The sequence below is a fragment of the Rutilus rutilus genome (assembly GCF_951802725.1).
Source record: "Rutilus rutilus genome assembly, chromosome: 14".
NCBI classification, from domain to species: Eukaryota; Metazoa; Chordata; class Actinopteri; order Cypriniformes; family Leuciscidae; genus Rutilus; species Rutilus rutilus.
This window is the reverse complement of record NC_140219.1, coordinates 30,306,939-30,319,868: the sequence shown is the minus strand read 5'-3', so window position 1 is coordinate 30,319,868 and position 12,930 is coordinate 30,306,939. Positions and strand designations below refer to the sequence as shown.

The 12,930-nt window shown below is 39.7% G+C and overlaps 1 protein-coding gene across 3 annotated transcripts in view; it reads left to right on the top strand.

The window, feature by feature from the left end:
- myot (myotilin) overlaps window positions 1–12,930 on the top strand; it is a 30,585-nt gene that overhangs the window by 16,355 nt on the left and 1,300 nt on the right. For 2 of the 3 annotated variants that reach the window (XM_084430360.1, XM_084430361.1), the window contains exons 9-16: window positions 12–755; window positions 1,093–1,237; window positions 1,331–1,435; window positions 4,447–4,484; window positions 7,250–7,379; window positions 7,967–8,174; window positions 9,298–9,463; window positions 10,460–10,593. In XM_084430360.1, the coding sequence (XP_084286486.1) occupies window positions 12–755; window positions 1,093–1,237; window positions 1,331–1,435; window positions 4,447–4,484; window positions 7,250–7,379; window positions 7,967–8,174; window positions 9,298–9,463; window positions 10,460–10,593 (1,670 nt within the window). The remainder of the gene's footprint in view (window positions 1–11; window positions 756–1,092; window positions 1,238–1,330; window positions 1,436–4,446; window positions 4,485–7,249; window positions 7,380–7,966; window positions 8,175–9,297; window positions 9,464–10,459; window positions 10,594–12,930) is intronic. The other variant, XM_084430362.1, reaches the window with a different exon arrangement.

Genomic DNA, 12,930 nt, shown 5'->3' with positions numbered 1-12,930 from the left:
ATTCCAAACAGGGTACTGGAGTCTGGCATCGAAAAGGTTGAGTCTCCTGCAGACACAGAAGGCAAACAGAGTTCTGCCAGTCAGGTGACTGAAGCTACACAGCTCTCCTCAATGATCAAACTTGATCCTCCACCGACAGGGGTTAAAAACAGTGTTCCACATCCATTCCTTTCCACCAGCAAGCTGAGTAAACCAGTGGAACCCAGAGCCAGTGCCATGAATGTGGCTGACCTGCCCACCTTCTCGCCATCACTTTACCCCCCCAGCGCCTTTAATTATGAGCGTCCTCGTCATTTCATTCAGTCCCTGCCCAGTTATCACACGCCCGACAATGAGATCAACAAGCCGAACAATCTCAGCTGCCCAGCTTCAACCACTGCGCCGTCGGTGAGCCCGACTCAGCCTGCAGCCACTCGCACATCAATGTGCTCCAGCATGACTTTGATTCCTAAAGCACGGGCTACTCCGAACAGCGAGAATCTGTCGCCAGCAGCTTTCCTATCATCTGTCCTGCCTTCACTGCCGAGCTCCCAGGCAAAATGCATTTCCATACCTCAATCGCCCTCTCCCAGGCGTTCCCCTCGATCAGACAGCCCGTCGCCAAAGGCCCAAGAACAACCCCTGTCTCCTCTAAGTCAGTCACTGAATCCCGCTCCTTCAACTGTCCAGCCTCGGATATCTCCAAATTTCCTGAAAGCACCTGCTCCACCTCAACAGCCCCCACCTGTGTCTCAGATTACCTACACACCCAACATGTAAGTGTGTTATCACAGAAATTCTCTGAAATTTTAATTGCATTGAGGATTTTTGAAAATGTAACTATATTTCAAAATATGCTCAGATATGCCAAGATATGTAATCAAAATTCAAACAATCCTCATCCAGAACTTCCAAGACCAAATTGTCTGAGTGATGTAATCCACATACAATTTGTAGCTCTCTTTTTATTTTACTTAAAGGGCTTAAAAGAGAAACATCTGAGAAATTTTGATAAAGTTGATACTTTGAAATAGGAAATATAACTAAAATCTCAGAGCTTTAAAAGAGCAAACTTTAAGCAATGCAAATTTCCCATGTATTGTTTTTCCATAGCTTGCCAAAGCCGATCTTGAAGAAGACTGTTTCCCGACCAGCGTCTCGTGCCACAGATGAAGACATTCAGGGCTCAAAAGATGCTCTTATCCAAGACCTTGAAAAGAAGCTACGAAACAAAGCTCCTCAACAAAGGAACAGTCAGGTATCTAAAGATTTTCCTGAGTTTCTGATCTGTCTATTGGTAAAAAAGTGCTGCACTGAAAATCTAAGAATAAGTGCATTTTTGTCCCCACAGCAGAAGATGTCTTATGAGGAACGGATGGCTAGAAGATTGTTGGGTGCAGATAGTGCTGCCTCAGTATTTGATCTTGAAAACTCCTTCAGTTCACAGCCTGCAGAGGTATTGTTGTTTTCAGTTATTGGATGTTTAATGTAATTGCCAAATACCAAGTCTCTGTGCAATCCAAGATGACTGTTCTATGGCTATGGCTATATTCACACAGCATCATGTTTGTATCATTAGTACTGTGTTTATACACAGACAGTTGGATTAGGAAAGAGATTGACAACCACATCATATAACTGAAGAGACTCCCTCAAATCTTCAAGAGTCTTTTCCGTTAATTTGATCAATTCTTTTATGAATGGACCCACAACTTTACAGCTATTTTTTTCTTTCAATATATGTCATTGAGTATGTTTACATGTACACTCATAATGTAAATGTATCATAATGTAACTTTACCTCATGTAAACACAATACACCAATCAAACTATTACGATTAAGCTCATAATCCTAGTAACCATAATCGCAGTAAACTATGTGGTATACGCCAATTTTAATTAATTGCATTATTACCACTCTGACCAAGGCGTACATGTACTCAGTCGCACATGAATGCCATGTGTTGTTCACATCTTCACGAGTGAACTATGTGACATTATTCTGAAGTTTTCCCTCTGCTCCGAATCGCTGAACTCTGTCAACACAACTGGCTGCGCAGTCCCTGCTCCTTATCTTCACCCAGAGATGGTGCGAAAAATGCGATGACAGCATAGACATTCCCAGTTACAGGGGCATTGCTATCTTCATCACGGCTCCGAATAATATCCAGAACGTCCATAGAAAAGTGTTTTGCATTTGATGAAAGAAAATTAAAACATTGACCAGTAAGATGCATACTGTATGCATCATTGGTGCTGTGGGGTATGCAAATAATGGCAGTAAAAAATAACCACACTTACATTTAATCATTTAGCAGACGCTTTTATCCAAAGCGACTTACAACTAAGGAGAGCAATAGAAGCAATCAAACCAACAATAGGGCAACAATATTCAGTACAAGTTCTGTGACTAGTCCCAGTTAGTCTAGCACAGTACATGTAGCGAGTTTAAATAAAAAGATATTGAATAGTAAATGTTGGGATTAATCACAAGTGTTGACGAAAAAGATACGTCTTCAGCATTTTCTTGAAAATGGCAGCTTGGGTTGAGTTGGGCAGGTCACTCCATCAGCAGGGAACAGTCTGGGTAAAGTTCAGTGAAAGTGATTTTGTGCCTCTTTGGGATGACATCACAAGGCGCCGTTCACTTGCAGAACTCAAGCTTCTGGATGGCACGTAGGTCTGAAGTTATGAGTTTAGGTATAAGGGGTGCAGAGCCAGTGGTTGTTCTGTAGGCAAACATCAGTGCCTTGAATTTGATGCGAGCAGCAACTGGCAACCAGTGCAATTTTGTGAGGAGAGGTGTGACGTGTCTCTCTCTCTTCGATTCGTTAAAGACCACTCTGGCTGCAGCATTCTGGATCAGTTGCAGAGGTTTGACAGAGCAAGCTGGAAGACCAGCCAAGAGAGCATTACAGTAGTCCAGTCTGGATAGAGCAAGCACTTCGACAAGAAGTTGTGAAGCATGCTCTGATAGGAAGGGATCTTCTGGATGACGAAGCAAGCTGAATGGAGAAGTTGTGATGGAGTGTTGGGTTGGCTGAGACCACAAGTAGTTCTGTCTTTGCAAGGTTTAGTTGAAAGTGGTGGTCCTTCATACAGCAAGAAATGTCTGTCAGGCAGGCTGAGATACGAGCAGCTACCGTTGGATCCTCTGGTTGGAATGAGAGGTAGAGTTGTGTGTCAACAGCATAGCAGTGATAGGAAAATCCATGTTTATGAATAATAATAATAGTAATAATTCATTAAATTTATATAGTGCTTTTCTCAGTACTCAAAGCACTTTACATAGAAGGGGGGAATCTCCTCAACCACCACCAATGTGCAGCATCCAGCTGAATGATGCAACGGCAGCCATACTTGACAGCGAATGACAGATCCTAGTGATGACATGTAGATGAAGAGAAGTGGTCCAAGCACTGAGCCCTGAGGCACACAAGTAGCTAGATGTTGCGACTTGGACACCTCACCCCTCCACGACACCCTGAGGGATCTTCCAATTCTTAGCATAATCAGAATAATAAAAATTGCATGTATACGAGAGTGAAGAAGTTTGCTCTGTCATGTAAACATCTTACTGCTATTAAGTCCTTACTCTGATTATTGAGAATAATTGCATTATTTGTGCACATGTAAACATAGTCATTGTGACTTAACCTCTCTCGGTGATGGCCGATTGACCTCTACTTTGGCTTCCTCATTGAAAGGAGAGCAGGAAAACAGATCAATCACCTGATTAAAGTGGGCAGGATTAAGGCAAAGTAGTAAGTATAAAGGCCTGGGTTTATTTCATTTTTCATGGTCAATAATTTGCGTTGCTTTCATACTCAATTGACTGAGAGTGGATGGATGCGCACAGTAACGAGTCAGTGTCGTAAACAGTTTTTGGAACCATTTGCAAAGTTTATTACATTCATAAATAGAACTAAGTCCAAACTCAATCCAATAATCAACGTAATATTCTAGGACTCAAAGACTCAGTAAAGACTTAAAGACAAGCAGATCAATCCAAACAACACTCTGTAACACGTGCCTTCAAAAGGCGAAATGCTATGCAGTGACAATGGCTTTATACCCTCAGTGCTCATGATCTTGTGTCTTATATAGAATCCATGTTACATGAATAATATTACAGTATACTTAAATAATGCCACAAGCAAAGCTAAAACACCTGGTACTCAAGAGTGGCAGTTTATGCAGCTATACTTTGTTCCCATTTGTTACCATCACTCTAGTTGTCTAAAGCAGGAATTTTCTAAGCCAGAGCAAATAGATAACAGCCTCTATGTGGGCCTAAAATAGCATGTGTACAATCCATGTTCTCTTCAGCTATCCTGTTCATCATGATGCTATTATTATAATGCCACATGTGTACATACACTATAAGGCCTCAATTCCCTTAGTTTGTCTGTCTATCTTATGTTTAATGTTATTCAAAATATATTATTATATGCACTATTCTAACAGCCAGGGTCTCCAGAAGATCACCACCCTGGAGGAATATGGTAAATGTCATTTTGCATTAGGAGTATCAGTTTGGAGTTTGTATCTGAAGTTCATGAGTGCATGTACACCTAACCGTTCTGACACCTGAATGAATACTGGCTGACATTTGTGAATGCAATAAATATCGAATGACAGTAACACTTGATGGTTCCCTTTAGACATTCTGTTGACTAGAAGTACCTATGAGTCAACTAACTCTCACTAGATTATCAGTAGACGGTCTGCTTAATATCTGCTATAAATTTATTTTGATGCTCCCCTTAAGACATTCTGCTGACTACAAGTAACTTTGCAAGTACATCATGTCAACTTATTTTACCAACCCTAATCTAACGGTCTACTAATACTCTAATGAGAGTTAGTTTACATGTAGGAGCAACATTACTTATAGTCAGCAGAATGTCTTATGGGGACCATCAAAATGATCAAACAGTAACCTGAATGACTTTTCATTTTGCACAAGCCGAGACATGTGCAGACTGTGTTACTATGCTACTGTGCTACTGTTGTTTTTCCAGATAAACTTAACTTTGCAATGTGTGAATGTATTTTTATATTTATATATTTAAGATCTCCTATATTTATATTTATTTAGGCCACGCCCACATGGGGGTGGATCAGTCCAACCTCCATTGACTTTGTGTTGCGTGAAGCTGCCTCCTTGCCATTTCTGACTTTCTGACAAAAGTGGATACAGGCAATTGAAACAGGGCGCAAGGTGTCATATTACTCTGAGAACTACGCCCACTGGAGGGGAACGTAATCGGCGACAGGGATAGTTTAGCTTACAGATATACTGTATAATATATAAAACTGACTTTTGAATATTTGGCTTACCAGTGACAAAATGTTTACTGCACACGTAGTGTATTTTTAGTGCATACTGAGTGTCAGGATCCCACAATGTACCCATTCGTTCCAGCTGATGCTTCACGTCTTACACTGTAAAAAAGAATACGCTATATCTAATCAATAAAATTGAGGCAACAGATTACAAGCAATATTATTAATTACATTTAACAAATTAGAATTGAGTAATAATTAATCAAATTAATTCCTTAAAAGGTAACCATTTAAAATGAGTTTTTTTTTTATTGCCAACATTGAAGACACCTGATATTAACAAGCAGAATCACTGAAGGAGAAAACCGTTTGTTTTAAGTCACCATTATGGTGATCGGTGTTTGTTTTAGTTGGGCTCTTGACCCTTAAATCATTGACTTTAGATTTTGTTTGGCGGCTGTACCTGTGTTATAACAGCCAGATGAACAACGAGAAAAGGTGATCTGATGGTGTTGGTTGTGTTTTAACATAGTCATTATTTCACAATCATTTGACCTGAATCACTGAACTCATATAGAGCCCAAATTCTGAGTTAGGTTTACTTTATTAATTATAGCAGCACTGTCCTTGTACAGCATAATATTTTTAGCCTTTTCAATGAAATCCATATGATCAAATCAATTAAAAAAATAAACCTTCAAAAAAAGTTTTTATGTAGGCACACACAGACATCAAGAATTTGCGTATGAATCTCAGCAATGGTGACAAACAGATCACCTCTGATCATATGCTCATTATTTATTCATGCAGCAATGTATGATGGGAGCCATGAATGAGTTTTGATTGGTGGCACCCAGAATGCACTGCAACATGCTTTATAATTGTCACCATTGTTGAGATTCACAGGTTGATTATTGATGTCTGTGTGTCTAAAAACTAAATAAAAAAATAATAATAAAAAAATCTTTTTTGTATATGAGACACGTCTAAGAAATCTTTGGATTACATTGTAAAAGTTCAAAATATTATGCTGTGCAAGAACAGTGCTGCTATAATTAAAGTAAACCTAAATTGGTAAATTAGGTTCCCAAGTAAATTGGGATCTATATGAGTTCAGAGATTCAGGTCAAATGATTGTGAAATAATGATTATGTTAAAACACAACCAACACCATCAGATCACCTTTTCTATTTGTTCATCTGGCTGTTATAACACAGGTACAGCAGCCAAACAAAATCTAAAGTCAATGATTTAAGGGTCAAGAGCCCAACTAAAACGAACACTGATCACCATAATGGTGACTTAAAATTACGGTTTTCTCCTTCAGTGATTCTGCTTGTTAACATCAGGTGTCTTCAATGTTGGCAATAAAAAAAAAAAGTAAAAAAAAAAAATGTTGTAAATTTTACTCATTTTAAATGGTTAACTTTTAAGGAATTAATTTGATTAATTATTACTCAATTCTAATTTGTTACATTTAATTAATAATATTGCTTGCAATCTGTTGCCACAATTTTATTGATTAGATATAGCGTATTCTTTTTTACAGTATATTGCCTGTATCCACTTTTGTGTCCTTAAACGCTTGTTTTTTGGTGTCGATAGCTTATAAAAACTTAGTCTTGTCACATAGCAGCTTTTAGACATTGTTTTTTTTTGTTATAAAGGAGGCAGCTACACACAATACAAAGTCAATGGAGACGGTTGGATTGAAACAAATTATTGGAAAAAGTATTTGTCAATGCTTTTGCTTTCTCACACAAATGTATTGCATTCCTTCGAGAAACTTTGCGTTCGCTCGCAAAGAGCTCAAAACATTTTGCGAGTGAATGCAAAGTTCCTCGAGTAAATGCAAAGGTTTTGCGAGCAAATGCAAAGTTTCTCGTGAGGAACGCAAAATTCTTATTCTTTTCCCTCCCATCTCATATTTTTCACTATGTCCCTTTAGGGGCTCCCTAAATTTCCACCATTTTTTGTGCAGGTCCAGAAGAAATCGTTCTGGAGGGGACAGTACAGAGACCACCCAAGAGAAGTGTTTTGCTCCTCGTTTTGTACAAGTGCCACAAGATTTTACTGTTGAAGAGGGACGATTCTGCAGGATTGATTTTAAGGTAGTTTGACGATAAACCATGATAAAAATTCCCGATGATTTCAGTTTCATATTTTAATTATCATTAAAACCGTATTTGATTATCGCGATTTGAAAAACTCGCTGTAAATACCGTTCAGCATTAATGTGTGAAAACATGATGGAAGGCAGAGTGCTGAGAAAAAGTATATGAAAGATAAATTAATGATTGAATGAATTATATGACTGTATCTCTTAGGAGGAACCGACTGTCTTTAGAACAGTTTTGATGGCAACAAAGATAGATGCAAAGATAGGTGGAGTCTAACAGAGTCTAGAGTTAATGAACATTTTTTAATAGAACAGCTCCGAAATCTTGAAATCCTAAAATCTTGAGGTGTGTTAATGTCATTTTCATGTGATTTCAGCTTGTAAAAAAGCGTTCACGTCCCCATAGAGTTTATAATTACAGTTTGTAAGATGGGAATTTTCTGAGATCTCCTACTTGCACCTTGAACGGCTCCGAACAGAACGTTACGTATTGTCATCTCGAGACCACGGTCATTACAACGTGGTGTGAACGCAGCATTTGTACACCAACATTTAGCTTTCCCTTCTTTTTTCCTGCAGGTTGTTGGTTTGCCAACCCCAGATATTTCTTGGTATCTGGATGGGAAACCCATCCGACCTGATGATTACCATAAGATGCTGGTGTGTGAGAAAAGTGTCCACTCCTTCATTATTGAGATAGTGACCATTCATCATGCTGGTGTTTATGAATGTGTAGCAAAGAACCGTGCTGGAGAGAGCCACTTCACCGTGCGCTTGGATGTGATTGGTGAGCCGTCTTTTCTCACCTGTATAACATTAAAGGTATAGCGGAGGATTTTCCCGAATTTTAGAAAAGAACCGCCCTCTCCACTTTTTGAAAAAATGCACATGCGCAACACTCTACCTGCTCCCGAGAGGGAACGCCTATTAAACGTGTGCACGAGAGAGCATGCACGAGCTAATCATAGCTTACATTAACTTTTACTAGCAGTGATTTTAAATGGATTTCTCCAAATAGCATGCCAAACTTTACCTGTCAAGTAGAAACTTCGCGACTGAGGCATCAGTGGGAAGCCCAACCTGTGTTTTGAGCGCACGCCATCGTGTGAATCGTGTGCACGAGCACGTACGACGGCCTTACGTAAACATATCACCAGAATGATTGACACTTAGGAGGACCAATAGTCTTGATGATCCACCCGGAAAAAGAAAATCCTCCGCTATACCTTTAAGAGTAAAGTTATATCTTCTCTAATAGTGTGCTTGTGTTGTAAATAAAGTGCCTTGTGAAAGTATTCATATCCTTTCATTGTTTCACATTGTCATGTTGCAACCTTATGCTAAAATGCTTTATTTTTTTCACATAAATATGCATACTTCATAGATTCATTAAAAAGCAAACACTGCCTTTCCAAATCATGTCCAATCAAGTTGTTAAGTTTCAAGTGCCACAGAAAAGGGTTTGAATGCTTATGCAATATTATTTTATTTTTTACTAAATTTGCAATGTTATCACAAATCAGATTTTTGCTTTGTCATTATGGGTTATTGAGTGTAGTTTGATGTAAAAAAAAAAAAAAAAAAAAATGTTTTTACATTTAAAGCATTATAGATTCAGGTTGCAACATGAAGAAAAATGTGGCAAAATCGAGGGGAAAAAAATACTTTGCAAGGCAAACAGTTTCCAGTCATTTTATCAGATGATGGAATGTTTGATCATTTTGATCATGATTTGTTTTTCCACTGCATTTGTGCATTGGTAACTACCCTGCACATTAAACAATAACCACTGTCTTACCTAATACAACATAATTACATGCAACACAATACATTAGTGGCCACCGTTCCACAGGCGTTATATGACACGATGATTGTGAAAATACATGTAACTGTTGACTGTGTCTCCTCAGCTCACGAACAGTTGTGTCCTCCCACGTTTGTGGTGAAGATGAGGAACTCTCGAGCTCTGGAGGGAGACGGCGTCAGGTTCGAGTGTAAGGTGACTGCGTCTCCAACCCCTCAGCTGTACTGGAAGAAAGACAAGGAAATGCTGCGGATTGACCCCATGAGAATGAGGTCTGTGTCAACATTATGGACGCTTATTTTGATATTCTGTTTTGTTTCTCTTAGTTCCTATACAGTATCCCTGCCCTGTTTCCTTTGTTAGGGTTAGGGTTAGGGATAGGGTCTGAATATGTCCTCATTTGTTCCTACAATATTTGCACCTGTCATTTCCGTGGTCGTTGATTTATTTCCTGAGAACTGTGATTAAATACTGTTCTTTCTGAGACCCTTTTTCAGCTACTACACATTACAGTCTGACACAGTTTTATACACTTAAATTACTATTTTTGATCCATTTTTGTGTGCTTTTGGGACAACTGCTTAAAGAAAACATTCACACAAAGAATGAAAAAGAGTCATTCCACACCTATGACTTTCTTTCACATTGGGAACACAAACGCTATTTTATAAAGTTATTTAACTGTACAAAGACGAAACAAAAGCACCATAAATGAAGTTTCACATGCTACGTTCCCAGTATTTTAAAGTTTAAAGCTTTGTGTGAGGAACAGGACAACATTTAAATCCGTATTCACTAACAATCGTCCCCTCCTCCTCCTCTCAAATCTCATTTGCATTCACATCCACTCATCTGTCACAGCGCATCTTAATGTCAGTAAAATGTCAGAACAAATGCTTAATCTGTTAATAATGTCTTAGAGCTGACCATCTCCATTCACCTACACTGAATGGTACTCAATATATGCAGCAAAATGACTTCTTTTATGTAATATAATTATGATCTTTCTTGAATTTTCCTCCAGTCTAGTGCACAAAACATATATATTCAGAAAGCATTTACTGAAATCAGACAGAAATCAAGACAATGACCCGATTCTGAACTTTTAAAAGACATTCCCATAGATTTTAATTGAAGATATTCCCATGGTCATAATGTTAGAGATCCTTCCATGAGATTTTAGTCTAATTGTCTGTACAGTAAATGATAGTTTAGATGAAAGCTTCATAAAGCAGTCTCTGTTGACATTTGCACGTTTGGTGTGTCAGTCTTTCTCAGGACAGTTCAGGAAAGCAGTGCCTGATCATCGATCCGGTGATAAAATCTGACGCAGGCTGGTACACTGTATCCGCCATTAATGAAGCGGGAATGTCCATATGCAATGCCAGGCTGGATGTGGCCAGTAAGTGCACGTACTCTATTTACCTTTTTATCTTGAGACTTGTTCGAAAGTTTGTGAGTGAGTATTATTTTGCTTTTTTCTGAACTTTTGCTTAGACGCTTTGCATTGGCATTGTAAAACATTTTTTTATTGATAAAGTTAAAAAGTATATGAATGCATAAGGATTTGTAAATTGTGTAGGAAGGTGCTGTAAATGGTCACCATTTCTTTTCCAGTTTTAATCACATTTTACATAGCCCTGTTTGACAAATGAATTTATAAAAGTACAAACATTCCAAGTTGTCTTTCAATTAAAGGCGCAGTAAGTGATTTCTGAGAAACACTCTTGATATTTGATATTGAGTTCACACGTACATGAAATCAGATATAGTAAATTTATGCTTATTTGGCGTGCTGTCCGGGGGAAATTTGGCCTGAACCGAGTGCTCCCCCTCCTTGACTGGGATAGAAAACCAGCCAAGAGTGAGGTGATGTGGTGGTGGCGGGATGCTGTGAAACTGTCATGGGACAACGTGAGGAAATGCTATATTTATACCGGCATCCTCTTGTGCTGATTGGTTGATTACCTGCCCGTGCTCCTCCCGAACTTTGTTACATAAACCTTCATTTGAAATCGACACCCAAATAAACATACCCCTACCCATAAGAAACACACCCCTCCCTTCATTGCTCCGGCCCTGAAATAAACGAACATGCTATGCAACACAAGCAGCGATCAACGAAGGCCAGAGTATACTTCATTTTCTGCGTTCCCCTCCTTTTAAAAGTGAACTTCTTTGGCCGTGAGTGTGGAAAGACACACTGCAGAGCCAAATGACATCCAGTCCCCCTCTCAATATGTAATGGTTGGAGCTTGACCTAGTCCAGCTCTGCCGCTGTGGATCTAATGGGTGGAGTTATGTTTAGCGATAGGGTTAAAAAATGGTGGGACCATGTAGCGCCACCCATTACGTCCAGCAAGGGGACGTATTGTGCCACCCATTGGCTCTTCAGTGAGCAGCCTCTCGAAAAACATGTTAGGCGTGTGCGTGTAATCGGTCTTACTCAACCTGCTCCGAGCGGGATTCGAACTGTGGACTCTGTCGTGGGAGGCGGGCGCTCTATTAAGGAGGCTAAAGACCGCAGCCTCTAGCGTCAGTCGCTGGTGCGCCTCTTGAGATCGGGGGAGTGAGGTTTAAACGCACAGATCTTATCTAGTGGACACTATCTAGTGGACTTTGTTTTCAAGTGCTCAAGTCACTCGCACATGTGCTGTTGTAAGCGCACTATTCGCGAGAACACAAACATTGGGCTGCACCCGGATGGTGTGCGCGGACATCCACAACACTCCTGATGACAAAAACTGACATAAATTATGTGCACGGACCATTCGAGTAGATACAGCTGCAGACCAGAGAAATCCAAAACAGGGCGTCAACTCGAAAAAGGGCCAGAGTCTCCACATGCAAAGACTTTCACTTCCACCGAATGAAATTACATTTCAAAATAAAAGTTCGTAAATTAAACACTGTTTTTTGCTGAAAGATGAATCTTACGTAAAATTTAGGCATATGTTAAATACCGTTATAAAACATGATATATAAATAAATATGCTGGTATAAAAAAAATATATTTTATTCTCAGTGAGAGGGGGGTCCTGGAGCATGTGGCCGGTGGCGTTCGGAGAGGGCCGTAGGAACCTCTCGTCCCCCCAATTTTGAAGCTCTGGTTCCTAACCACCTAACCAAGATATAAGCGGGAATCCTGTTTCGGAGTTCACAAAGTTTGGGGCGTGCTGAAAAAGATGGAGAAAGGTCTTTATCATTGGGGAAAGCTGTCTGTCAGGGTGTGGGGAAGGGTTAGGGGTCAGTTTCTGTTGTAGTAATTCACCTTTCTGCACGTCCATTACTCTGACCTTCAGCTTTCCCTGTCTCCATGCGGATACATTTTAGCGCTGTCAGCAGCACTGAGAGGAGACAGAGTTTTGCAGTGCAACAACAACAACAACAACAGCATATCTTGGTTGATGTGACACATAGCAAAACCAAAGTTACTCACGTATCAAGCAGAACCAGAGCAACTTTGGCGTCCGTTTGCAGGCCTTCCCGCTTAGGTCTCTTTCAATATTAGGTAGCTTTTCCAATATTAATGCAGGTTCTAGTTCTTGCCTTATAACAATTATTTTTCCAGTTATATTACTCTGACCTATTCCTCTTTCGTAATATCTCAGCCATCTTTCAACAGTCTTTCTACAAATGTCCCGCTTGCTCACTCTCTCTCCTCCCCCATCATTGGACACGCCCTCTACTGCTGATAGGCTCACTTTCTCTCCTCCCCCATCATTGGGCACGCCCTCTA